Raw genomic sequence first — 27,284 nt, forward strand, 5'->3', positions numbered from 1 at the left:
GCGGCCCCGGGGCATGATGGGACGGCGGCCATGTTGGGGCAGGGCAAGAGGCTGAAGAGGGGGCCGCCATGTTGGGGCAGGCCTAGGGGATCGTGGGAAGGCGGCCATCTTGGGTATGGGCAAGAGGCTCCTGGGGTGGCGGCCATCTTGGGTCAGCCCCAGGGGCTCGTGGGAAGGCGGCCATGTTAGGTTTGGGCAAGAGGCTCCTGGGGTGGCAGCCATGTTGGGTCAGCCCCAAGGGGTCATGGGATGGCGGCCATATTGGATGAGGGCAAGAGGCTGATGGGATGGCAGCCACCTTGGGTCAGGCCTGGAGGATCATGGGAAGGCAGCCATATTGGATGAGGGCAAGAGGCTCATGGGATGGCGGCCATGTTTGGTGTGCCCCAGGCACTGATGGGAAGGCAGCCATATTGGATTAGGGCAGCAGGCTCATTGGGCAGTGGCCATGTTGGGTCAGCACCAGGGGCTGATGGGATGGCAGCCATGTTGGGGCAGGCCTAGAGGATCATGGGAAGGCGGCCATATTGGATTCGGGCAAGTGGCTCACAGTGGCAGCCATGTTGGGTCAGCTCCAGGGGCTGATGGGATGGCAGCCATCTTGGATATGGGCAAGAGGCTCGTGGAATGGCAGCCATCTTGGGTCAGGCCTAGAGGATCATGGGAAGTCAGCCATATTGAGTTTGGGCTGGAGGCTCATGGGAGGGTGGCCATGTTGGGTCAGCCCCAGGGGCTGATGGGATGGCAGCCATCTTGGGTATGGGCTAGAGGCTCATGGGATGGTGGCCATGTTGGGTCAGGCTTGGAGGATCATGGGATGGTGGCCATCTTGGATTAGGGCTGGATGCTCATGGGATAGCAGCCATGTTAAGTCAAGCCTGGAGGATCATGGGAAGGCGGCCATATTGGATTTGGGCAAGAGGCTCACGGGATGGCAGCCATGTTGGGTCAGCCCCAGGGGCTGATGGGATGGCAGCCATATTTGATGTGGGCATGAGGTTCATGGGATGGCAGCCATGTTGGGCCAGGCCTGGAGGCTCATGGGACGGCAGCCATCTTGGATTAGGGCTAGAGGCTGAGGAGGGGGCCACAGTGGCCTGGGGGATCATGTGAAGGCGGCCATGTTGGGTGAGCCCAGGGAGGGCAGCCATATTGAGCCAGTCCCAGGGGCTCATGGGAGGTCCCCAAGCCCCTGAGCACCCCCATTTTGGGGGTCCCCAGCCCACATCACCCCCATTTGGTGGGGGTGGTCACGCTATGGGGCACTGCCCCATAACCCCCAACCCCAAATCCCCCCTCCCATGTGACCATATGACCCCCCCCCAATCCCCTTCAACCCCTCAAACCCCTATGGGACCCCCCAAAATTTTGGGGACCCCTCCCACCCCCCCAGGCTCCACCCAATGCGGGCACAGGAGGGGGGTGGGGGCGTCCCCTATAGACACTGTAACCCCTCCAGCCCCAATACGATCCTCAGGGACTGCGACCCCTATAGCTGCCCCACATTCCCCTATAACCCACGTGACCTCTACAGACCCCCCCCAAAGCCCCTATAGCCCATCTGACCCCCCCCCTAGACCCCCACATCCCCTATAGGCCATGTGACCCCTATAGCCCCCCCCAATCCCCTCTAACTCCCCCAAATCCCCTATAACCCACGTGACCCCTATCACCCCCCTAATCCCCTAGAACTCCCCAATCCCTTATAGCCCCCCCTAATCCTCTGTAGTCCCAATCCCCTACAGCCCTAACCCCCCAGAGCCCCCACGTGACCCCTAGAACTCCCCCAAATCCCCTATAGCCCAGGTGACCCCTATAGCTCCTGTGTCCCCTATGGCCTCCACAATCCCCTATAGCCCCCCCAAATCCCCTATAGCCCCCACACAACCCCTACAACCCCCCCAAATCCCCTGTAGCCCCCCAATCCCCTATAATCCCCCCAAATCCCCTATAATCCCCCCAAATCCCCTACAGTCCCCCCTAATCCCATATAATCCCCCCAAATCCCCTACAGCCCCCCAAATCCCCTACAGCCCCCCCAGAAACCCTACAACCCCCCCCAATCCCCTATAACCCCCCAAATCCCATATAATCCCCCCAAATCCCCTACAGTCCCCCTAATCCCCTATAACCCCCCTAATCCCCTACAGCCCCCCTCTAATCCCCTACAGCCCCCCCAATCCCCTACAACCCCCCCAAATCCCCTATAATCCCCCCAAATCCCCTACAGCCCCCCCTAATCCCATATAATCCCCCCAAATCCCCTACAGCCCCCCCAATCCCCTACAGCCCCCACACAACCCCTACAACCCCCCCAAATCCCCTATAATCCCCCCAAATCCCCTACAGCCTCCCAAATCCCCTATAACCCCCCCCCAATCCCCTATACACGTGCCCCCTATAGACCCCCCCCCCGCATCGTTTCTCATTTTGGGGCGTTTCGGTCCGTTTTTGGTGTCGTTTTTTTTATCTAAAAGGAGCAGACGCAGCGCCGCTTGGAAAAGGAACCAAAAAAAAAGCAAAAAAAACGAGAAAAGAACAAAAAAAAAAAAAAAAAAAAACAGAAAATTGCGCCCCGCTGCCCCCCCCCCCCCACACCCCAAAAAATGCATCGGGGGGGTCCCCGAGGTGACCCCAAAAGGAGGGGGGGGCCCCAAAAGTCACGGGGGGGTCCCCAAAAGGGCCATAAAGGGGATGGGGAGGTCCCAAAAGTCACGGGGGGGGCCCCAAAAGGGAGGGGGGGTCCCCAAAATGGCCATAAAAGGGGATGGGGGGGGTCCCTAAAGGGGTGGGGGGGGGTCCCAAAAGGGCCATGAAGGGGATGGGGGGCCCCAAAAGTCACGGGGGGGTCCCTAAAAGTCACGGGGGGGGTCCGCAAAAGTCATGGGGGGGTCCCCAAAAGGGCCATAGGGAAGACGGGGGGGTCCCTAATGGGGTCGGGGGGGCCCTAAAGGACGTGGGGGGGTCTCCAAAATGGCCATAAAGGGGACGGGGGGGCCCTAAATGGGATGGGGGGTCCCCAAATGGGGCCATTAAGGGGATGGGGGGGGCCTAAATGGGATGGGGGGGTCCCTAAAGGAGACAGGGGGGTCCTCAAAGGGCCATAAGGGGGATGGGGAGACCCTAAATGGCGGGGGGGGGCCCTAAATGGGATGGGGGGGTCCCAAAAAAGATGGGGGGGGTCCCCAAAAGGGCTATTAAGGGGCTGGGGGGGTCCCCAAAATGGCCATTAAGGGGAACGGGGGACCCCAAAAAGGGATGGGGGGGCCCTAAATGGGAGGGGGGGACCCCAAAAGAGATGGGGGACCCCAAAAAGGGATGGGGGGTCCCTAAATGGGATGGGGGGTCCCCCAAAAGGGCCATTAAGGGGACAGGGGGACCCCAAAAAAGGATGGGGGGGCCCTAAATGGGATGGGGGGTCCCCAAAATGGCCATTAAGGGGACAGGGGGACCCCAAAAAAGGATGGGGGGGCCCTAAATGGGATGGGGGGACCCCAAAAAGGGATGGGGGACCCCAAAAAGGGATGGGGGGACCCCAAATTGGGCCGTGGGGGGGCCCCCACCTCCCTTGGGACCCTGGAGGGTGACCCCCGGGGACGGGGCGGTGGCACGCGCCCCGCGTCACCCAGCGCCCCCGGGGGGGGCCCAAATTGGGGACGGGGGACACGGGGGGGTCCCGGGGGGGGGTCCCAGGGATTTGGGGTCCCGGGGGGGTCGCGGGGGGGTCACAGGAAGTAATCGGCCACCGGCTTCTTGGAGGGGATGCCCCGCGTCTCCTGCGGCGCCGCCTCGAAGATGATGAACTCCTTCTGCAGGTGCTCGTCCAGCTCCAGGATGGCCGCCACGTTCCCGCACCTGTGTCGTTAGCGTGTCATTAGCGTGTAATTAGCATGTTGTTCGCATGTAATTGGCATGCCATTAGCGTGTGGGGCCCCCCGAGTGGGTTTGGGGGTCTGGCTTCGTGGTGGGGTGGCCCAGTTGGAGAGGAGCTCAGTGACTTGTGCCATTCTGAGCATGTTCTTAGCGTGTTCTTAGCATGATCTTGACATGTTCTTAGCGTGTTCTTAGCGTGTTGGGGCTCCCCTTTAGTGTAGTCAGAGACCGGCCCCGGGATGGGGACGACCCCATCGTGGTGTCACTCGGAGCCCTCTGGGGTCCCCCAACCCCACCATAGACCCCTGTGTCCTTCACATGTCCTTAGCATGTTCTTAGCATGTCCTTAGCATGTTTTGGCCACCAATAAAGTCATTAAGAGCAGCTGGAGATTAACTCCATAATGGGGACGAGCCCATTGTGGTGCCACTTGGAGCCCTCTGGGGTCCCCCAACCCCACCACATGTCCCTGTGCCCTTTAACATGACCTTAGCATGTTCTTAGCATGTCCTTAGCATGTCGGGCCTACTCTACATGACGAGTTGGAGACTGATCCCATTGATGGGACCGGTCCCACCAAGCATCACTGGGAGCCCTCTGGTCCCCCAACCCTTCCACCAATCCCTGTGTCCCTTAACATGACCTTAGCATGTTCTTAGCATGTCTTTAGCATGTCACTAGCATGTTGGGACCATTCTCCATGACGAGTTGGAGACTGATCCCATTGATGGGACCGGTCCCACCAAGCATCCCCCAGAGCCATTTGGCACCACCAACCCCTACGCCCCTTCACATGTCCTTAGCATGTCCTTAGCATGTCATTAGCATGTTGGGCCTCTCCTAAAGCAGCAGAGGGGTCGCAGCCACCACCCCACAACACACCCATCCCCACCCCAACACCTCCCACCTCTCCCACGAACCCCCCGCCCCCTCGACGTGTCCTTAGCGTGTCCTTAGCGTGTCGCTGACCTGTAGCAGTAGTTGGGGGCGGACCAGACGGTGAGGACGGTCTCGTTGAAGTGCCACTTGTAGCCCTCCATCACCAGCTGGTGGGCCCGGCAGATCATGTCGATGTCGTTGGAGGCGTTGAACTGGGCCACCACGTCGCTGCCGAACAGGTAACCCGCGCCCCGCGGCGACACGCCCCAGCCCGTCGTGTCTGGGGGGGGGGACACGCGTGTGTCAGGGCCGGGACACGCGTGTCGGGGCCGGGACACGCGTGTCGGGGGCTGGGACACGCGTGGGAGGGGCTGGGACGTGGAATAGGGTCATGGATTTGGGGTATAGACATGTGGTGGGGGGTAAAAATGCGTGTGGACACGCGTGTTGGGAGGTGACACGCAATGCACACGCGTGTTACACGTGTGTCTGTGGTATGTGGACATGCCTCGGGGGTCAGATGCGTGTCATGGGGCTGAGAACAGCGTGGATTTGGGGCTGTGTGGGTGAACACGTGGCCCAAATGGGTGTCATACGTGTCCACACACGTGACTCCACGTGATGACGCGTGTCATTGGCGTGTCACCCACCTGGGGATGACGTGTGACATCGTGCGTGGCCGCAGGGAGCCCACAGCCCACCCCCTGCCCCTCCACGCCTCGTGGGGCACCCGGGGATGTCACGACACGTCCCGACACGTGACATCATGTGATGTCATGCGATGTCACGCGTGTGCGGCGCCTACCTTCGGGGTCGGACCAGAGCAGGTCGCACATGGGGCCGTCGTGGGGCACCTCCTGCTTGCGGTCGATGGTGCGGATCTGGTCCAGGGTCTGGATGGATGGCGAGAGGCCGCCGTGCACGCAGAAGATCTGCGGGGACACGCGTGTGCTTAGCATGTTCCTAGCATGTTCTTAGCGTGTGACACAGGGTAGGGATGTCCTGGTGTGGCCCCGTCACGCGTGGCCCTCTCCCAGCTCATACAAGCTCTTGGTGGGTCCTTAGCGTGCTCTACCATGCCTGTAGCATGTTTTACCGTGTCCTTAGCATGTTCTATGTCATTCTATGCCCTTAGCGTGACCCAGAGTGCGCACTTGGCTGTAACACCACCTACGATCCCAGCGCAGCACACGCAGGTTACCCAGACCCAACGCGCCCTTAGCATGTTACAGCGTGTCCTTAGCATGTCTTTAACGTGTCCTAACATGTCCTTAGCATGTCCCAGCGTGTTCATCTTGCCACCAGCGATAACAGGGACACCGCAAGGGGCAAAGCTGATGACCCAGGGCTCTCACACAGACCTCCTACCACCCTTCCATGTGCTTAGCATGTCCTTAGTGTGTGCTAGCATGTTCTTAGCATGTCCTAACACACCATTAACACCTCCTAATGTCCCGTTTTTACTCCCAATAACGAGGAAAACACCACAAAGGAGCGAGCTGCGGATGCAGGGCCCACACGTGGGCCTCCCCACACCCCACACATGTGCTTAGCATGTGTTGGCATGACCTTAGCATGTTCTTAGCATGTCCCAGCTCACCATCACCACATCCTAACACCCAGTTTTACTTCCAACAACCCCTGGAAGGGACCGAGCTGCACACACAGGACCCTCACGTGCCTCCCCCCACCCCTCTGCATGCACTTAGCATGTCCTTAGAGTGTCCTAGCATGTTATTCCCATGTCCTAACTCACACTTAGCACACGCCTGCACCAAATTTTGGCCAAAATGACAAAATAAAAGACTAAAAGGGGCCAAGAAGTGGAGGCAGGGCCCTCCCCACACCCTTAACGTGCCCTTAGCGTGTGGCGAGGTGTCCTTAGCATGTATTGGCGTGTCCTTAACATGTGCTGGCGTGTCCTTAGCATGTACTGAAGCATCCTCAGCACATCCTTACCCCCTCCTAACACCCAATTTCACCCCCAAAACTAGAAGAAAGACCCAGCCTTCCACCCCGGACCCTCGCGGGGGCCACCCCGTGACCTTCCCGTGTTGTTAGCGTGTCGTTAGCGTGTCGCACCTTGCCGTCGATGATGGCGGAGAGGCTGAGGTAGTCGAAGATCTCGGTGCAGTAGCGCCAGACGGTGACGGAGCCGTACTTGCGCAGGCACTCGTCGTAGAAGCCGTAGACCTGCGTAATCTGACGGCTCTCGTGGTTGCCCCGGATTAGGGTGATGCGGTCGGGGTAACGCACCTATGGGTGGGGGGGGGGTTAGCACCCATGGGTGGGGGGTTCAGGGACACCCAGCAGCACCCATGGGTGCCCTGGTGGCCGTACCTTGAGCGCCAGCAGCAGCAGGAAGGTCTCCACGCTGTAGAAGCCCCGGTCCACGAAGTCGCCCATGAACAGGTAGTTGGTCTCGGGGACGTCCCCGCCCACCTGGGGGGGCAGATTAGGGGTGGGGGGGGCAGATTAGGGTCACAGGGGGGCAGATTAGGGTCGGGAGGGTCAGATTAGGGGCAGAGGGGAGGCAGATTAGGGTCGGGAGGGCAGATTAGGGTCACAGAGGGGCAGATTAGGGGGTTAGGGGAGGCAGATTAGGGTTGGGAGGGTCAGATTGGGGCAGAGGGGGGCAGATTAAGGGCAGAGGGGGGCAGATTAGGGTCACAGAGGGGCAGATTAGGGGGTTAGGAGAGGCAGATTAGGGTTGGGAGGGCAGATTAAGGGTGGGGGAGGAGAGATTAGGGTCGGGAGGGTCAGATTAGGGGCAGAGGGGAGGCAGATTAGGGTCAGGAGGGCAGATTAAGGGTGGGGGAGGACAGATTAGGGTAACAGAGGGGCAGATTAGGCTCAGAGGAGGGTATATTAGGGTTGGGGGGCAGATTAGGGTCACAGAGGGGCAGATTAGGGGGTTAGGGGAGGCAGATTAGGGTTAGAGGAGGGCAGATTAAGGGCAGGGGAGGACAGATTAGGGTCACAGATAGCCAGATTAGCATCGTGAGGGACAGATTAGGGGGTTAGGGGAGGCAGATTAGGGCCGCGGGGGGCAGATTAGGGGCAGATGGGGGACAAATTAGGGGCGGGAGGGGCAGATTAGGGCCAGGGGGGCAGATTAGGGGTATTTAGGGGGTGTTCTGGGGGAGAAGATAGGGGTTGGGGGGCATTTAGGGGCAGATTTTGGGGGGTGGGCGAGGGGGAGGGGGCATTTGGGGGGCGGGGGGGCACTTCTGGGGCAGGTTGGGGGGCAATTAAGGGATGGGGGGCAATTAGGGGGTAGAGGGGAGTAATTAGGGGGAACACAGGGGGGCAATTAGGGGATATAGGAGGGCAATTTGGGGATATAGGAGGGCATTTATGGGACATGGGGGCACTTGGGGGGCAATTAGGGGACGGGGGGGCAATTACAGGTACAGGGGGGCAATTAGGGGGTGGGGGGGGGTAATTAGGAGGGGCAACTCACCCTGAAGAGCTCCTTGAGGTCGTAGAACTGCCCATGGATGTCACCGCACACCTGGGGGGGCAACAAAAAAAGGGGGGGGTCACACCCCAAAACTGCCCTCCAGGGACCCCTAATTACCCCCCCAGACCCCTAATTACCCCCTCAACCCCTTAATTACCCCCCCAGCCCATTAATTACCCCCCCAGCTCACCGTGACGGGCGAGTCGACGCGCTGCACATTGCTCTCCTCCACCAGGATCTCCCTGCGGGGCAAACAGCCATCAATTACCCCCCCCGGGGGTGGGTTAATTACCCCCTGAGGGGGTTAATTACCCCCCGGGGGGGTTAATTAACGAGTTAATTAGCTAATTGGGGTACCTGGCCTTGGCGCAGAGCGCCTTGACCTCGCTCTCCTTGATGAGCTCGCAGCGCCGCAGCTGCTCGATCTGCCGGTCCAGGTCGCTCAGCTCCCCCATGGCTGGGGCAAAAAGGGTCAGCAATTGCCCCACTGGGGCCCTAATTGCCCCCACGGGGCCCTAATTGCCCTTACGAGGGTCCCTAGTTGCCCCCAAGCTGCCCCATGGGGTCCCTAACTGCCCTATGGGGTCCCCAAGTGCCCCTAATTGCCCTGAAGGGGTCCTGTAGGATGCCTAATTGCCCCCATGGGGGTCCCTAATTGCCCAAGGGGGGGCCCTAATTGCCCCCCCAGGGTCCTAATTGCCCCTATGAGGGTCCCTAGTTGCCCCCAAACCGCCCTATGGCGTCCCCAAGTGCCCCTTAGTGTCCTTAACTGCCCTAAAGGGGCCCTACAGGATCCCCAATTGCCCCCACGGGTCCCTAATTGCCCCAAGGGGGTCTCTAATTGCCCCCACGGGGTCCTAATTGCCCCTAAGCCGCCCTATGGGGTCCCCAAGTGCCCCTTAGTGTCCCTAATTGCCCTAAAAGGGCCCTACAGGATCCCTAATTGCCCCCACGGGGGTCTCTAATTGCCCCAGAGGGGGCTCTAATTGCCCCCAGGGGTCCCTAATTGCCCCTGAGCTGCCCTATGGGGTCCCCAAGTGCCCCTCAGTGTCCTTAACTGCCCTAAAGGAGTGCTGTAGGATCCCTAATTGCCCCTATGGGGGTCCCTAATTGCCACCAAGCTGCCCCATGGGGTCCCTAAGTGTGCCTAACTGCCCTAAAAGGGCCCTATAGGATCCCTAATTGCCCCCACGGGGTCCTAATTGCCCCTATGGGGGTCCCTAATTGCCCCCAAGCTGCCCTACGGGGTCCCCAAGTGCCCCTTAGCGTCCCTAACTGCCCTAAAGGGGTCCTATAGGATTCCTAATTGCCCCCAGATGGGGCCCTAATTGCACCCACAGGTTCCTAATTGCCCCATGGGGGTCTCTAATTGCCCCTATGAGGGTCCCTAATTGCCCCCAAGCTGCCCTATGGGATCCCCAAATGCCCCTTAGTGTCCCTAACTGCCCTAAAGGGGTCCTATAGGATCCCTAATTGCCCCCACGGGTCCCTAATTGCCCCATGGGGGTCTCTAATTGCCCCTATGAGGGTCCCTAATTGCCCCCAAGCTGCCCTATGGGATCCCCAAATGCCCCTTAGTGTCCCTAACTGCCCTAAAGGGGTCCTATAGGATTCCTAATTGCCCCCACGGGGGTCCCTAATTGCCCCTGAGCTGCCCCATGGGGTCCCAACCTGCCCCTAATTGCCCTAAAGGGGCCCCATAGGATCCCTAATTGCCCCAAGGGGGTCTCTAATTGCCCCTATGAGGGTCCCTAATTGCCCCTGAGCTGCCCTATGGGGTCCCCAAGTGCCCCTCAGTGTCCTTAACTGCCCTAAAGGAGTGCTGTAGGATCCCTAATTGCCCCTATGGGGGTCCCTAATTGCCACCAAGCTGCCCCATGGGGTCCCTAAGTGTGCCTAACTGCCCTAAAAGGGCCCTATAGGATCCCTAATTGCCCCCACGGGGCCCTAATTGCCCCATGAGGGTCCCTAGTTGCCCCCAAGCCGCCCTATGGGGTCCCCAAGTGCCCTTTAGTGTCCCTACTTGCCCTAAAGGGGCCCTACAGGATCCCTAATTGCCCCCACGGGGGTCCCTAATTGCCCCCACGGGGTGCTAATTGCCCCTATGAGGGTCCCTAATTGCCCCTGAGCTGCCCCATGGGATCCCAAGCTGCCCTATGGGGTCCCCAAGTGCCCCTAATTGCCCTAAAGGGGTCCTGTAGGATTCCTAATTGCCCCCAGGGGGTCTCTAATTGCCCCCACAGGGTCCTAATTGCCCTTATGAGGGTCCCTAATTGCCCCTAAGCCGCCCTAAAGGGTCCCCAAGTGCCCCTTAGCATCCCTAACTGCCCTAAAGGGGTCCTATAGGATTCCTAATTGCCCCCAGATGGGGCCCTAATTGCACCCACAGGTTCCTAATTGCCCCATGGGGGTCTCTAATTGCCCCTATGAGGGTCCCTAATTGCCCCCAAGCTGCCCTATGGGGTCCCCAAGTGCCCCTTAGTGTCCCTAACTGCCCTAAAGGGGCCCTATAGGATCCCTAATTGCCCCTATGGGGGTCCCTAATTGCCCCTTAGTGTCCCTAACTGCCCTAAAGGGGCCCTATAGGATGCCTAATTGCCCCCACAGGGGTCCATAATTGCCCCCACGGGGTCCTAATTGCTCCTATGGGGGTCCCTAATTGCACCTGAGCTGCCCCATGGGGTCCCAACCTGCCCCTAATTGCCCTAAAGGGGCCCTATAGAATCCCTAATTGCCCCATGGGGGGCCCTAATTGCCCCCAAGCCGTCCTATGGGGTCCCCAAGTGCCCCTTAGTGTCCATAACTGCCCCAAAAGGGTCCTGTAGGATCCCTAATTGCCCCCACAAGGTCCTAATTGCCCCTGGGGGTCCCAAATTGCCCCTATGAGGGTCCCTAATTGCCCCCAAGCTGCCCTATGGGGTCCCCAAGTGCCCCTTAGTGTCCCTAACTGCCCTAAAGGGGTCCTGTAGGATCCCTAATTGCCCCTATGGGGGTCCCTAATTGCCCCTTAGTGTCCCTAACTGCCCTAAAGGGGTCCTGTAGGATTCCTAATTGCCCCCACGGGGTCCTAATTGCCCCTGGGGGTCCCAAATTACCCCTATGAAGGTCCCTAATTGCCCCTGAGCTGCCCCATGGGGTCCCAAGCTGCCTCTAATTGCCCTAAAGGGGCCCTATAGGATCCCTAATTGCCCCCACGGGGGGTCCCCAATTGCCCCCCAGCTACCCGGAGGGGAGGATCTCTGGCCCCATAACTGCCCCCCCCAGCCCCATAAGTGCCCCCTCTGCCCCCATAAACCCCTCACCTCCCCCAAAGCACCCCACAGCCCCTCTCCTGCCCCATAGCGGCCCCACAACCCCCCCACAGCCCCTCCCATGCCCCATAACCCCCCCATAACCACCCCTGTGCCCCATAACTGCCCCATAGCCACCCCACAGCCCCTCTTCTGCCCCATAACCTCCCATAAGCACCCCATAGTCCACTTCAACCACCCCATATCAACCCCACAGCACCCCATAACCCCTCCCGTGCCCCATAGCAGCCCCATAACCCCCCCATAGTGGCCCCATAACCACCCCCATGCCCCATATCAACCCCATAACCACCCCATAGCCCCTCCCATGCCCCATAACCTCCCCATAACCGCTCCCGTGCCCCATAACTGCCCCATAAACACCCCATATCCCCCCCACAACCACCCCATAGCAGCCCCACAGCCCCTCCTGGGCCCCATAGCAACCCCATAACCCCCCATAACCACCCTATAGCCACCCCACAGCCCCTCTTCTGCCCCAGAGCCCCCCATAACCACCCCATAGCCCCCCCAACCGCCCCATAGCAGCCTCACAGCACCCCCATATCCCCCCACAACCACCCCATAGGCCCTCCCATGCCCGGTATCAGCCCCGTACCCCCCCATAATTGCCCCATAGGCACCCCACAGCCCCTCCTAGGCCCCATAGTGCCCCATAAACACCCCATAGCCCCCCCCAACCACCCCATAGCGGCCTCACAGCCCCTCCCAGGCCCCATAGCAGCCCCATAGCACCCCATAACCACCCCACAGCCCCTCCTGGGCCCCATAGCACCCCCATAACAACCACATAGCAGCCCCATAACCACCCCCATGCCCCATAACTGCCCCATAGCAGCCCCACAGCCCCTCCCGTGCCCCATAGCACCCCATAGCCCCCCCCCAACCACCCCATAGCAGCCCCACAGCCCCTCCTGGGCCCCATAGCAACCCCATAACCCCCCATAACCACTCACTAGCCCCATAACCGCCCCATAGCCCCCCCCACAGCCCCTCTCCTGCCCCACAACCCCCCCATAACCCCCCCCGTGCCCCATAACTACCCCATAGCCCCCCCCAACCACCCCATAACCACCCCATAGCGGCCCCCCGGCCCCTCCCCGTGCCCCATAGCCCCCCACAGCCCCCCAGAGCCCCCCCAAAGCCGCCCCCGGCCCCTCCGCACCCGGCGGCGGCTCCGCGCCCCCCCTCCGGCCGCCACCGTCCCCGCCGCCGCCGCCTCAACGTCACTTCCGGCGCGGCCCCGCCTTCAGCCCCCTCCTCCCCGGAAGCCGGGTGGAGGCCACGCCCCCCTGAGCGGGCTGTAGGGGGGGGGCGGTGCCTCCTCTTTAGGGGTACCCCCCGGAACGCGAGAGCCGGCGCGGGGGTTCCGCGCCGTTTTGGTTCCGGGCGGGGCCAAAATTAGGGCCCTGGGGCCCCCAATTGTCACCTGGACCCCCCCATTGTCACCTGGACCCCCCCATTGTCACCTGGAGCCCCCCATTGTCTTCTTGACCCCCCCAGTGTCACCTGGGTGTCCCCACAGGCCCCTGGGTGTCGCCATTTTCTTCTGAGACCCCCCCCATTGTCTTCTTGACCCCCCCATTGTCACCTGAGTGTCCCCAATTGCCACCTGGACCCCCCCCCATTGTCCCCAGACCCCCCCACTGTCACCTGGTGTCCCCATTTTCCTCTGGGACCCTCCCACTGTCACCTGAGCGTCCCCATTGGCACCTGGACCCCCCCCCATTGCCTACCAGCTGTCCCCATTGTCCCCAGACCCCCCCATTGTCCCCTGGGACCCCCCCATTGTCACCTGAGTGTCCCCATTGTCCCCTGAGTGTCCCCAATGTCACCTGGCCCCCCCATTGTCACTTGGGTGTCCCCCCATGTCCCCCTATGTGTCCCCAGGGTGCCCCCCCCGTTCCTGTGTCCCCACGTCCATGTCCCCACCCCACGCCCCCCCGATGTCCCTTCCCCACTTGTCCCCATGTCCCTCAATGTCCCCTTTCCACATCCCCACGTCCCTTTGTGTCCCCACGTGTCCCCATGCCCCTCAATGTCCCTTGTCCCTATGCCCCACGTGTCCCCATGTCCCCACACATCCCCCACATCCCCCAATGTCCCATGTCCCCACCATGTCCCTCGATGTCCCATTTCCCTCTGTCCCCATGTCCCTCAGTGCCCCATTCCCCTCCATGTCCTCATGTCCCTCAACGTCCCCTTTCCACGTCCCTTTGTCCCCACCACGTCCCCATGTGTCCCCATGGCCCTCACTGTCCCATTACCACGTCCCCACATCCCTCCATGTCCCTACCACATCCCCCGTGTCCCTCAATGTCCCATTTCCCTGTGTCCCCATGTCCCCACATGTCCCCAAGTCCCTCAATGTCCCACGTCCATGTCCCAGCGTGTCCCCACCACGTCCCCAAGTGTCCCCGTGTCCCTCAGTGCCCCATTTCCCTCCATGTCCCACCATGTCCCCACCACCTCCCACGTGTCCCCACATCCCTCAATGTCCCCTTTCCGTGTCCCCACATCCCTCAATGTCCCCTTTCCATGTCCCCACATCCCCCCCATGTACCCCCGTGTCCCCCCATGTCCCCCGAGGCATCGGCCCTGCAGGCAGCGTTCCTTTATTGAAAGGCGAGGGGACGGGGAGAGGGGACAGGAGTGTCACACGGCGCGGCGTTCCCCGCTGACGTCACGGCGCTCCCGGTGACGTCACGGCGTCCCTGGTGACGTCACGGCGCTCCCGGTGACGTCACTCAGTAGGCGTGGTTGGAGACGAAGAGGGACTCGCTGGCGGCCGCCCCCGCCTGCCCGCTGGGGGTGTACTTGCCTTGGCACGCCAGGGAGTTGGCCTGGGGACAGGGACACGCGTGTCACACGTGGGGACACCACCCAGACATTCATGGGACAATGGTGGCACCACCTTGACTCATGGGGGATGGTGGTGGCACCTTCTAGAAGGATAGGGGACAATGGTGGCACCACCCGGAATCACGTCTGATGGCCGTGGTGCCACCCCCCTGGGGACACGGGGCTGTCACCCCGCAGAGCCACGGTGTCCCCATGGAGGTCCCCAAATGTTCTCCATGCCCTTGATGTCCCCATGGGGGTGACAGTGACAAGCCCTCCTCCACCCCCAAATGTCCCCAATATCCCCAACATTGACCTACCAGAACCTTCTTGGTTCTTCTTGATGGTCTCATGGACCACCATGACCACGTCCCCACACCTCCTCCACCCCAAAATGTCCCCAACGTTGACGTCCCAGAACCTTCTTGAGGTCCTCCTGGACCACCACGACCATAACCACGTCCTCAAGACGTTCTCCACCCCAAAATGTCTCCAATGTTGACCTACCAGAACCTTCTTGAGGTCCTCCTGGACCTCCATGACCATAACCACGTCCCCAAGACGTTCTCCACCCCAAAGTGTCCCCAACGTTGACCTACCAGAACGTTCTTGAGGTCCTCCTGGACCACCATTGACCACGTCTCCACCCCTCCTCCAACCCCAAGACCTCCTCCACCCCCAAATGTCCCCAATATCCCCAACATTGACCTACCAGAACCTTCTTGGTTCTTCTTGATGGTCTCATGGACCACCACAACCACGTCCCCAAGACGTTCTCCACCCCAAAATGTCCCCAACGTTGACGTCCCAGAACCTTCTTGAGATCGTCCTGGACCACCATGACCGTAACCACGTCCCCAAGACCCCCTCCACCCCAAAACGTCCCCAACGTTGACCTACCAGAACCTTCTTGAGGTCTTCCTGGACCTCCATGACCATAACCATGCCCCCAAGACGTTCTCCACCCCCTAGATGTCCCCATGTCCATGACATTGACCTACTAGAACCTTCTTGATGTCCTTGGGGACCACCATAACCACGTCCCCAAGACGTTCTCCACCCCAAAATGTCCCCAACGTTGACGTCCCAGAACCTTCCTGAGGTCCTCCTGGACCTCCATGACCATAACCACGTCCCCAAGACCTCCTCCACCCCAAAATGTCCCCAACGTTGACGTCCCAGAACCTTCTTGAGGTCCTTGGGGACCACCATGACCATAACCACGTCCCCAAGACGTTCTCCACTCACGGATACCCCCAACGTTGACGTCCCAGAACCTTCTTGAGGTCCTCCTTGACCACCATTGACCACCTCCCCACCCCTCCTCCAACCCCAAGCCCTCCTCCACCCCCAAACGTCCCCAACGTTGACCTACCAGAACCTTCTTGAGGTCCTCCTGGACCACCACGACCATAACCACGTCTCCAAGACCCCCTCCACCCCAAAACATCCCCAATGTTGACCTACCAGAACCTACTCCAGGTCCTCCTTGACCACCATTGACCACCTCCCCACCCCTCCTCCAACCCCAAGACGTTCTCCACTCATGGATACCCCCAACGTTGACGTCCCAGAACCTTCTTGAGGTCCTCCTGGACCACCACGACCGTAACCACGTCCCCAAGCCCCCCTCCACCCCAAAACGTCCCCGAGGTTGACGTACCAGGGCCCTCTTGACGTACTCCTCCTGGGCCGCCTTGGTGTTCTCCTTCTTGCCGCTCCAGGCCCGCAGCGCCGAGGCCTGCAGCGCCCGCCCGTAGGAGAAGGTCAGGGCCCAGGGCTTCGCCAGGGGACACCGGTTGATGGCGTTGAGGTTGATGGACGCCTCCTCCTCGCTCTGGCCCCCCGACAGGAACGTGATGCCTGGGGGGGGCGCGCGGGGACGGGGTCAGCACCGGGAGGATGTGGGGACGCCGCGAGGATGTGGCCATGGGGACGGGGACACCATGGGGTTGGGGACACCATAAGGACGTGGCCATGGGGATGGGGACATCGTGGGGTTGGGGACAAGGATACCATGAGGATGTGGCCATGGGGACGGGGACATGGCCACAGGGACAAGGGTGATGACACCATGGGGATGGGGACACCATGGGGACGTAGCCATGGGGATGAGGACAAGGACACCACGAGGACATGGCCATGGGGACACTAAGAGGTTGAGGACACCACGGGGATGTGGACATCATGGGGTTAAGGACAAGGACACCATGAGGACGTGGCCATGGGGATGGGGACACCATGGGGTTGAGGACACCACGAGGATGTGGCCGTGGGGACGGGGACACCATGGGGTTGAGGACAAAGACACCAAGAGGACATGGCCATGGGGACACCACGAGGACGTGGCCATGGGGATGAGGACACCATGGGGATGGGGACACCACGAGGACGTGGCCATGGGGATGAGGACACCATGGGGATGGGGACACCACGAGGACGTGGCCATGGGGATGAGGACACCATGGGGATGGGGACACCACGAGGACGTGGCCATGGGGATGGGGACATGGCCACAGGGACAAGGGTGATGACACCATGCGGATGGGGACACCACGAGGACGTGGCCATGGGGATGCCACAAGGACGTGGCCATGGGGACGGGGACACCATGGGGTTGAGGACAAGGACACCAAGAGGACGTGGCCGTGGGGACACCACGAGGACGTGGCCATGGGGATGGGGACACCATGGGGTTGAGGACACCACGAGGACGTGGCCATGGGGATGGGGACACCACGGGGTTGGGGACACCACGAGGACGTGGCCATGGGGATGGGGACACCATGGGGTTGAGAACAAGGACACCACGAGGACGTGGCCATGGGGACAGGGACACCATGGAGTTGAAAACAAGGACACCATGAGGACGTGGCCATGGGGACACCATGAGGACATGGCCACGGGGACGGGGACACCATGGGGTCGAGGACAAGGACACCACGAGGACGTGGCCATGGGGACACCACGAGGACGTGGCCATGGGGATGGGGACACCATGGGGATGGGGACAACGACACCACGAGGATGTGGCCATGGGGATGGAGACCCCATAGGGACGTGGCCACCGTGATGGGGACCCCATGGGGACGTGGCCACCGTGATGGGGACATAGCCATGAGTATGGAGATGCCATGGGGACGTGGCCCCGGTGATGGGGACCCCATGGGGACGTGGCCACTGTGACGGGGACCCCATGGGGACGTGGCCATGAGCATGGAGACCCCATGGGGACGTGGCCACCGTGATGGGGACCCCGTGGGGACGTGGCCATGAGCATGGAGACCCCATGGGGACAAAGCCACGGTGACGGGGACACCACAGGGACGTGGCTATGAGCATGGAGACCCCATGGGGACAAAACCATGGTGACTGGGACCCCATGGGGACATGGCCACCATGTTTTGGACCCCATGGGGATGTGGCCACGAGCATGGAGACCCCATAGGGACGTGGCCACCATAACGGGGACGTGGCCACGAGCACGGAAACACCGCGAGGACATAACCACGGGGACCCCACGGGGACGTGACCACCGTGACGGGGACCCCGTGGGGGGGACACGGGGCCGGGTGACACTGACCGGGCACGGCAGGTGGCACGGTGCGGCGCAGGGCGGTGACGGTGGCCATGGCGATCTCCTCGGGGCTGTACTTCTTGGTGCAGGAGTGGCCGGCTGTCACCATGTTGGGCTTCAGCAGCGTCCCCTCCAGGTAGACGTGGTGGTCGCTCAGCGCCTTGTAGACGGCCGCCAGCACCTGGGGACGCGTTGGGGACAGGTTGGGGACACTTTGGGGACACCTCGGGGACATTTCGGGGGCATTTGGGGGGCATCACCCACCTTCTCGGTGACGTACTGGCAGCGCTTCAGGTCGTGGTCACCATCTGGAAGGATCTCGGGCTCCACGATGGGGACGATGCCGTTCTGTGGGGACACGGGGACGTCAGGGACACCCCCCAGGGGGACAGGGACACGGCGGGGGGTGGGGTGAGGGGGCACCAGAAGGTGGCCTGGGCTACCCAGTGGGGACAGGAGGTGACGCGTCGCGGCTGGGAGGCCACCACGGGGTGCCCAGAGGTGACACGGGGGTGGGGACGGGGAAGTGACACGAAGGGAGGACACGGGGAGGTGCCACCAGGGCGGGGAGGTGGCACCAAGCCAACTGGGGGTGGCACCACGTCAACTGGAGGTGGCAATAGGTCAACTGGAGGTGGCACCACGTCAACTGGAATTGGCGATATGTCAATGGGAGGTGCCACCACATCAACTGGGGGTGGCAATATGTCAACTGGGGGTGTCACCCAGCCAACTGGAGGTGCCACCAGGGTAGGGAGGTGGCGTATGTCAACAGGAGGTGCCACCAAGCCAACTGGAGGGGCTACCAGGGCGTGGAGGTGGCAATACTGTCAACTGGAAGGGCCACCAAGCCATGGAAGTGGCAATATGTCAACTGGAAAGGCCACCAAGCCAACTGGAGGGGCCACCAAGCCATGGAAGTGGCAATATGTCACCTGGAGGGGCCACCAAGTCAACTGGAAGGGCCACCAAGCCATGGAAGTCGCAATGTGTCAACTGGAGGGGCCACCAAGCCAACTGGAAGGGCCACCAAGCCATAGAAGTGGCAATATGTCAACTGGAAGGGCCACCAAGCCAACTGGAGGGGCCACCAAGCCAACTGGAGGGGGCAATATGTCAACTGGAAGGGCCACCAAGCCAACTGGAAGTGGCAATATGTCAACTGGAGGGGCCACCGAGTCAACTGGAAGGGCCACCAAGCCATGGAAGTGGCAATGTGTCAACTGGAGGGGCCACCAAGCCAACTGGAGGTGGCAATATGTCAACTGGAGGTGCCACCAAGCCAACTGGAGGTGGCAATATGTCAACTGGAAGAGCCACCAAGCCAACTGGAGGCCTCCAACCACCACAGGGCGCTAACAGGGGACACGGGGACAGGAAGGAGGGGACACGTGGCCGGGGACCTGCTGGCAGATGCTGGCGTAGCGCGCGAGGACGTTGGCGTTCTCCAGGATGGCGAGGCGCGAGGGGGTGTGCTCCGAGATCTTGAGGACGCAGCGCCACTTGGCGAAGTCGGCCCCGTCCTTCTTGTACTGGGCGCAGCGCTCCATCAGCCCGTCCAGCCCTGGGGGGACACCGCGGTGGCATCAGGGGTGGGGACACCGCGGTGACATCGGGGGTGGGATCATGGATGGGGACGCTGTGGTGGCATCGGGGACATCGCTCACCTTGGGTCGTGGTCTCGCCGTTGGTGCCAGCCAGGGGCACGACTCCCTTGTCCACCTAGGGGACGGGGACAGGGTCACCGGGGTGCTGGCCCGGTCCCCTCCCTGTCCCCACGTGTCACCCACCGTGTCCCCAACACCCCAAGGTCCCCAAGATGTCCCCACCTCAACGTGGCCACCTAACGAAGCCACCGTTGACCTGGTTGACCAACACCAAGGAGCCCCCAAATTCCCCCAACACCCTCGATGTCCCCAAGACCCCAATGTCCCCAAGACCACCGTTGACCTAGTTGACCAGCACCAAGGAGCCCCCAAGTCCCCCCCAACATCCTCAATGTCCCCAAGATGACCCCAATGTCCCCAAGACGACCCCAACCCAACGAAGCCACCGTTGACTTGGTTGACCAACACCAAGGAGCCCCCAAGTCCCCCCAACACCCTCGATGTCCCCAAGACCCCAACGTCCCCAAGATGACCCCAACGTCCCCAACACCCCAACGTCCCCAAGACGACCCCAACCCAACAAAGCCACCATTGACCTGGTTGACCAACACCAAGGAGCCCCCAAGTCCCCCCAACGCCCTCGATGACCCCAAGACCCCAACGTCCCCGCCATGTCCCCGATGTCCCCACGATGTCCCCGAGGTCCCCACCTTGATGCCAACGACGGCGCCCTTGCCGCGGATGACCTGGGGGAAGGGGCGCCCATCGTCGGCCGACTGGTAGAGGGTCTCGTGGAAGAGGATGACGCCGCCGATGCAGGGGTCCACGCGCTTGTCGGCCGTGAAGAGCAGCTGCCGGTACCAGCGGCGGTTCTCCTCCGTGTTCTCCGCCCCCACCGAGCTCAGCCGCTTGGCGATGCTGCCTGGAGGTGGCCCAGTATAGACCAGTTTACTCCCAGTAAGCCGTAGTGGTCTCCCGGAGCTGCGCCGGTAGCTCCCAGTAGCTCCCAGTGCCACCCCAGGAGCTCTTATGGACCTCCTGGTGCCACCTCGAGGTTCTCAGACACTTCCTCATCCTCCTTGAAGCCATACCAGTATGTGCCAGTATGACCCAGTATGTCCCAGTACGTCCCTCTGGACTATTGGTGGTGCCCCAGTGCCTCCCAGTAGCTCCCAGTGACACCCCAGGAGCTCTCGTGGACCTCCTGGTGCCACCTCGAGGTTCTCAGACACTTCCCCATCCTCTTTGAAGTCATACCAGTATGTCCCAGTATGACCCAGTATGTCCCAGTATGTCCCTCTGGACTATTGGTGGTGCCCCAGTGCCTCCCAGTAGCTCCCAGTGCCTTCCCAGGAGTCCTCATGGACCTCCTGGTGCCACCTCGAGGTTCTCAGACACTTCCCCATCCTCTTTGAAGTCATACCAGTATGTCCCAGTATGACCCAGTATGTCCCAGTATGTCCCTCTGGTCTATTGGTGGTGCCCCAGTGCCTCCCAGTAGCTCCCAGTGACACCCCAGGAGTTCTCGTGGACCTCCTGCTGCCACCTCGAGGTTCTCAGACACTTCCCCATCCTCTTTGAAGTCATACCAGTATGTCCCAGTATGACCCAGTATGTGCCAGTACGACCCAGTACGTCCCCTTGGGCTCTTGGTGGTGCCCCAGTGCCTCCCAGTAGCTCCCAGTGCCTCCCCAGAAGCTCTCATGGACCTCCTGGTGCCACCTCGAGGTTCTCAGACACTTCCTCATCCTCTTTGGAGTCATACCAGTATGTCCCAGTATGTCCCAGTATGTCCCAGTATGTCCCTCTGGACTATTGGTGCTGCCCCAGTGCCTCCCAGTAGCTCCCAGTGCCTTCCGAGGAGTCCTCATGGACCTCCTGGTGCCACCTCGAGGTTCTCAGACACTTCCCCATCCTCTTTGAAGTCATACCAGTACGTCCCAGTATGAACCAGTACATTCCAGTATGCCCTAGTATGTACCCCTGGGCTCTTGGTGGTGCCCCAGTGCCTCCCAGTAACTCCCAGTGCCTTCCCAGGAGTCCTCATGGACCTCCTGGTGCCACCTCAAGGTTCTCAGACACTTCCCCATCCTCCTTGAAGCCATACCAGTATGTCCCAGTATGACCCAGTATGTCCCTCTCGACTATTGGTGGTGCCCCAGTGTCTCCCAGTAGCTCCCAGTACCAACCCAGAAGCTCTCAAAGCCCCACTGGTGCCCCCTCAAGGTGCTCAGCTGTTTCCTCATCCTCCCTGCTTCCATCCCAGTTCCTCCCAGTAGCTTCCAGTGCCCTCCTGGTGCCGCTCCAGCGTCTCCCAGTAAGGTCCAGTGCCCTCCCAGTGCCCCTCCGTATCACCCAGTGACCCCTCGGCCCCTCCCAGTTCCTCCCAGTCCCGTCAGAGCTGACTCACTCCCCAGTACTTCCTCAATACTGGGCAGGGCGGCACCTCCCAGTTGTTTCCTGTCTGCCCCAGTTGCTTCCAGTCTGTCCCAGTTGCCTCCCAGTCTGTCCCAGTTGCCCTCAACCCCACCCCAGCAGCTCCCAGTGCCCTCCCAGCGCCCCTCAACCCCCTCCCAGCGCCCACCAGTCCCTCCCAGCCCCAAACCAGTCCCACCCAGCCCCCTCCCAGCCCCCACCAGTCCCTCCCAGTGCCCTCCCAGTTCATCCCAGTGCCCACCAGTGGACTCATCGGCAGCTAGGATGCCCTTGCCGGGGGCCACGATGCGCCGGGCGATGTCGGCGAGCTCCTGCTTCTGCTCGGGGGTGAGCGCCGGGTACTGGTGCGGCATGGTGGTGGCACTGGGGACAAAGGGGGGGACAGCGTCAGGGGGGGCGCGGGGGACACCGGGAACCCGGGGAGAACCTCGGGAACCCCATGAGAACGTTGGGGTCCCCTTGGAGAACCCATGGGGACATCGGGGACCCCATGGGGGACATCGGGAACCCCATAAGAATGTTGGGGTCCCCTTGGAGAACCCATAGGGGACATCGGGGACCCCTTGGAGAACCCATGGGGAACATCAAGAACCCCAAAAGGAACATCAAGAACGTTGGGGACCCCATGGGGACATCAAGAACCCTACAAAGAACTTTGGGGACCCCATGGAGAACCTCAAGAACCCCATGGAGAACGTTGGGGTCCCCTTGGAGAACCCATAGGGGACATCAGGGACCCCATAGGGAACATCAAGAACCCCAGAAAAGGTTGGGGTCCCCTTGGAGAACCCATGGGGACATCAGGAACCCCATGAGGAACCCACAGATATCGGGGACCCCATGGGGAACATCAGGAACCCCATGGAGAACCCATGGGGGACATTGGGAACCCCATGGAGAACATCAGAAACCCTACAGGGAACACTGGGGACCCCATGGGGAACATCAGGAACCCTAAAGAAGGTTGGGGTCCCCTTGGAGAACCCATAAGGGACTTTGGGGACCCCATGGAGAACCCATGGGGAACATCTAGAACCCCATGGTGAACATCAGGAACCCTAAAGAAGGTTGGGGTCCCCTTGGAGAACCCATAGGGACATCAGGAACCCCAGGGAGAACCCACGGAGAACATCAAGAACCCCAAAAGGAACATCAAGAACATTGGGGACCCCATTGGGAACCCATGGGGACATCAAGAACCCTACAGAGAACTTTGGGGACCCCATGGAGAACCTCAAGAACCCCATGGAGAACGTTGGGGTCCCCTTGGAGAACCCATAGGGGACATTGGGGACCCCAGGGAGAACCCATGGGGAACATCTAGAACCCCATGGGGATCCTATGGAGAACGTTGGGGACCCCATGGGGAACATCAGGAACCCTAGAGAACATTGGGGTCCTCTTGGAGAACCCATAGGGGACATCGGGGACCCCATGGAGAACCCATGGGGAACATCAGGAACCCCATGGAGAACATTGGGGACCCCATGGAGAGCATCAGGAACCCCATGGAGAACCCATAGGGGACATCGGGGACCCTACAGAGAACACTGGGGACCCCATGGAGAATGTTGGGGTCCCCTTGGAGAACCCCATGGGGAACATCAAGAACCCTAGAGAAGGTTGGGGTCCTCTTGGGGGACCCATAGGGGACATCAAGAACCCTACAGGGAACACTGGGGTCCCCATGGAGAACATCAGGAACCCCATGGAGAACCCATGGGGAACATCAAGAACCCCAGAGAAGGTTGGGGTCCCCTAGGAGAACCCATAAGGGACCTCGGGGACCCCATGGAGAACCCATGGGGAACATCAAGAACCCCATGGAGAACATTGGGGTCCCCTTGGGGAACCCATAGGGGACATTGGGGACCCCACGGGGAACCCATAGGGGACATTGGGGAACATCAGGAACCCCATGGGGAACCCATAGGGGACATCAAGAACCCCATGGGGAACATCAGGAACCCTAAAAGAGGTTGGGGTCCCCTTGGAGAACCCATGGGGACATTGGGGACCCCAGGGAGAACCCATGGGGACATCGGGGACCCCACGGGGACCCCAGGGAGAACTTTGGGGACCCCATGGGGGAACATCGGGAACCCTACAGAGAACCCATGGAGAACGTTGGGGACCCCAAAAAGAAACCCATGGGGACCCCAAGGACACCCCGTGGGGACCCAGGGGACACGGGACCATGGTGGCTGGGAGGGGGCACCCATGGGTGCTGAGGGGACAGCGAGGGGGGGAGCTGGGGACACCAAGGGACAACCCGAGGGGACACCAAGGGGACATGGGGACACCGAGGAGGGACCCAAGGGTGCCTGGGGACACCCAAGGGACATCGAGGAGGGACCCAAGGGTGCCTGGGGACACCCAAGGGACATCGAGGAGGGACCCAAGGGTGCCTGGGGACACCCAAGGGACACCGAGGAGGGACCCAAGGGTGCCTGGGGCCACCCAAGGGTGCTTGGGGACACCCAAGGGACACCGAGGAACCGCCCAAGGGGACACCAAGGACATCAAGGAGGGACCCAGGGGACACCGAGGGGCCACCCAAAGGGGACACAGGAGCACCCAAGGGACCTGGGGCCACCAAGGAGGGAGCTGGGCGACATCAAGGAAGCACCCAAGGGACCTGGGGACACCCAAGGGGACACCCAAAGGGGGCAGGGGGCCACCCAAGGGACACCAAGGAGGGACCCAGGGGCCACCCAAGGGGGACAGGGGGGACCCAAGGGACACCCAAGGGGGACAGGGGGGACCCAAGGGACACCCAAGGGGGACATCAAGGAAGCACCCAAGGGACCTGGGGACACCCAAAGGGGGCAGAGGGCATCCAAGGGACACTAAGGAAGCACCCAAGGGACACCAAGGAGGGACTCAGGGGCCACCCAAGGGGGACAGGGGGCACCCAAGGGACATCCAAGGGGACTTGGGGACACCCAAGGGACACCCAAGGGGATGTGGGGCCACCCAAAGGGGACAGGGAGCACCCAAGGGACACCCAAGGGGACACCCAAGGGGGACAGGGGGCACCCAAAGGACACCCAAGGGGCCACCCAAGGGACACCAAGGGCCACCCAAAGGGACACCCAGGAGCACCCAAGGGGACACCCAAGGGGGACAGGGGGCACCCAAGGGGACACCCAAGGGACACCAAGGGACCACCCAAAGGGGACAGGGGCCACCCAAGGGACCTGGGGGCACCCAAGGGTGCGGGGCCACCCACCGGGTGTCCGAGCGCTGCGGGAGCCGGCGCCGAAATGGCAGCGGGGAGGGGACGGGGAGGGGACAGGGGGACACGCCCGGGGGGGAGGGGACAGGGGAGGGGACACCCGGGGGCCACCCCCGCACCCAAGGGCGCTTCAAGGGCACCCCGCCCCCCGCCGGGCCCCAAAACCTCCCTTTTTTCCCCCAAAATCCGCAGGGTTCGCCCCAAATCTGCGCTCTTTGCCCCCAAGATTGTCTCCTCGATACCAAAAACTCCTGTTTTTACCCCAAAACCGGCTCCTTTTTGCCCCTAATTGTCACTTTTTGCCCCCAAAACCAACCCCCCGCACCCAAAACCTGCGTTTTTCGCCCCAAAAAGGCGTCCCCGCACCCAAAATCTGCGTTTTTGCCTCCAATCTGCTCCCTTTTGCCCCAAAATTGCACTTTTCACCCTCATCACCTACTTTTTTGCCCCAAATTTGGGTTTTTCACATTTAAACCACCTTCTTTTTGCCCAAAATCTGTGTTTCTCGCCCCAAATCTGCCCCTTTAACCCCAAATCTGCGCGGTTTTGTCTCAGATCTGCGCCCACACCCAAAATCTGCGCTTTTCTCCCCGAAACCGCCTCCTTTTGCCCTAAACCTGCGTTTTTCCCCTCAAATCACCCCCTTTAACCCAAAACCCCATATTTCACCCCAAATCTGTGTCTCTCCCTCTGTAATCTCCCCCCACACCCAAAATTTGGGCTTTTTGCCCCAAAATCTTGGCTTTTCACCCCAACCCCTTTCCCGCACCCCAAATCTCCCCACTTCACCTCAAATCTCTCCCCACACCCCAAACCTTCCCCTTTTGGCCCCAAATTCCTCATTTTTTCACCCAAATTTCTACCTCTACCCCAAAACCCCTAAAATCTGCTCTTTTCACCCCAAAAACCTCACACCCCGCTACCCAACCCCTTCACCCCCAATTCCCCTCCTTTTCCCCCCAAATCCGCCTCCTCCACCGCCAAACCCCCCCTTTTTCTCCCCAAACCCCTCCTCGCCCCCAAAACCGCCGTTTTTCGCCCCAAAACCTCCCCCTTCGCCCCCAAACCTCAAATTTCCCCCTCCCGCCCCCAAAATCCCCACTTTTCCCCCCAAACCTCTCCCTAACCCCCCACGACCCCCTCACCCCCCCCTTCGCCCCCAAATCCGCCCTTTTTGCCCCCAAAACCTCCCCCCCTCCCCTCCCCCACCTGGGCTCGGGGAGCGGCCGGACGCGCGGGAACGAGGGGGCGGGGCCTGCCGCGAGGTGACGTCACGGGTGGGGGGACCGGGAGGGCGCGCTCTTAAAGGGGCAACGGCGCGCTGAGTCACGGGGGGGGGGGCCCACCAGGTCCTTTTGGGGTGGGGGGGGACATGGGGGGGGATTTGGGGGTCCAGAGGGGTTTTGGGGGGCCCCAAATTTTTTTTTGGGGGAGCAGAGGGGTTTTGGGGGGGGTTTGGGGGGGAAAGGGGGGTCCAAATTTTTTGGGGGGGGGTCCAAGGGGGATTTGGGGGGGGCTTGGGGGGTCCAGAGGGGTTTTGGGGGGGGTCCAGAGGGGTTTTGGGGGGGTCCGGGGGAATTTGGGGGGGTCCAGGGGGGGGTGGGTCCCAAGGGGGGGGTTGGGGATGCCCTGGGGGGGGGTTATGGGGATGGGGGGGGGATCAGAGGGGGGTTTGGGGCAATTTGGGACCCCCCCCCCCCCCCCAAAAAAAAGACCCCCCCAAAAAACTCACCAGGGTGGGGGCGTCCGGGGGGGGCAGCAGCCGGGGGCCGGGGACTCCCCCCTATATAGGGGCGTCGGGGGGGGCCCCCCCGCCCTGACCTTCTCCGGTGCCCTCTGCCCTTTCGGCGGCCAAAAATAGGGGCCCCCCCCCCGCCCCTCCCCCACCCCGCAGCCCCTCCCCCCCCCAGGCACCGGGGGGGGGAGGGGAGCCCCCCCTGGCCCCCCCATTATCAGTTTTTTTGGGGGGTTCCCTCAATTTTTGAGACCCCCCCCTTATTTTTGAGACCCCCCCCTTGTTTTTGAGACCCCCCCTTTATTTTTGGGACCCCCCCCAATG

At 61.4% G+C, this 27,284-nt stretch overlaps 2 protein-coding genes across 4 annotated transcripts; both read right to left on the reverse strand.

Annotated features, from left to right (window-relative positions):
- Window positions 1-2,444: 2,444 nt before the first annotated feature.
- On the reverse strand, window positions 2,445-12,746 carry PPP4C (protein phosphatase 4 catalytic subunit). Its single transcript, XM_082781585.1, has 9 exons — window positions 12,692-12,746; window positions 8,573-8,672; window positions 8,406-8,457; window positions 8,216-8,266; window positions 7,093-7,194; window positions 6,835-7,008; window positions 5,558-5,684; window positions 4,843-5,032; window positions 2,445-3,855 (listed from the first exon to the last, which is right to left on the reverse strand). Exons 2-9 carry the CDS (start codon window positions 8,668-8,670, stop codon window positions 3,726-3,728), a joined length of 924 nt encoding a protein of 307 aa, XP_082637711.1. The 5' UTR covers window positions 8,671-8,672; window positions 12,692-12,746; the 3' UTR covers window positions 2,445-3,725.
- Window positions 12,747-14,123: 1,377 nt separating this feature from the next.
- ALDOA (aldolase, fructose-bisphosphate A) lies at window positions 14,124-27,080 on the reverse strand. 3 transcript variants are annotated; one of them, XM_082781536.1, is made up of 9 exons: window positions 26,958-27,080; window positions 22,229-22,350; window positions 20,262-20,473; window positions 19,612-19,666; window positions 19,348-19,508; window positions 18,209-18,292; window positions 17,951-18,125; window positions 16,031-16,230; window positions 14,124-14,369 (listed from the first exon to the last, which is right to left on the reverse strand). In XM_082781536.1, the coding sequence occupies exons 2-9, from the start codon at window positions 22,338-22,340 to the stop codon at window positions 14,274-14,276; spliced, it is 1,095 nt and encodes a 364-aa protein (XP_082637662.1). In that variant the 5' UTR covers window positions 22,341-22,350; window positions 26,958-27,080; the 3' UTR covers window positions 14,124-14,273. The 3 variants fall into 3 exon arrangements, with proteins under 3 accessions (XP_082637662.1, XP_082637663.1, XP_082637661.1); XM_082781537.1 differs by lacking the exon at window positions 26,958-27,080 and adding an exon at window positions 26,435-26,463; XM_082781535.1 differs by lacking the exon at window positions 26,958-27,080 and adding an exon at window positions 25,220-25,552.
- Between the last annotated feature and the right edge of the window lie 204 nt (window positions 27,081-27,284).

This window comes from Aythya marila (assembly GCF_965140915.1).
Source record: "Aythya marila genome assembly, chromosome: 31".
Lineage (NCBI taxonomy): Eukaryota > Metazoa > Chordata > Aves > Anseriformes > Anatidae > Aythya > Aythya marila.

Bases quoted from the DNA above. Each gene is read 5' to 3' on its own strand.
- ALDOA (XM_082781536.1), bottom strand. From the start codon at position 22,340: ATGCCGCACCAGTACCCGGCGCTCACCCCCGAGCAGAAGCAGGAGCTC. The intron at 20,474-22,228 runs GTGGGCACTGGG...GGCCACCTCCAG, and splicing joins AGCTGCCGATGAGTCCACTG to GCAGCATCGCCAAGCGGCTG. The intron at 19,509-19,611 runs GTGAGCGATGTC...GTGTCCCCCCAG, and splicing joins CGGCGAGACCACGACCCAAG to GGCTGGACGGGCTGATGGAG.
- PPP4C (XM_082781585.1), bottom strand. From the start codon at position 8,670: ATGGGGGAGCTGAGCGACCTGGACCGGCAGATCGAGCAGCTGCGGCGC. The intron at 7,195-8,215 runs GTGAGTTGCCCC...CTGCCCCCCCAG, and splicing joins ACCTCAAGGAGCTCTTCAGG to GTGGGCGGGGACGTCCCCGA. The intron at 5,033-5,557 runs GTAGGCGCCGCA...CCCCCCCCCCAG, and splicing joins GCTCTGGTCCGACCCCGAAG to ACACGACGGGCTGGGGCGTG.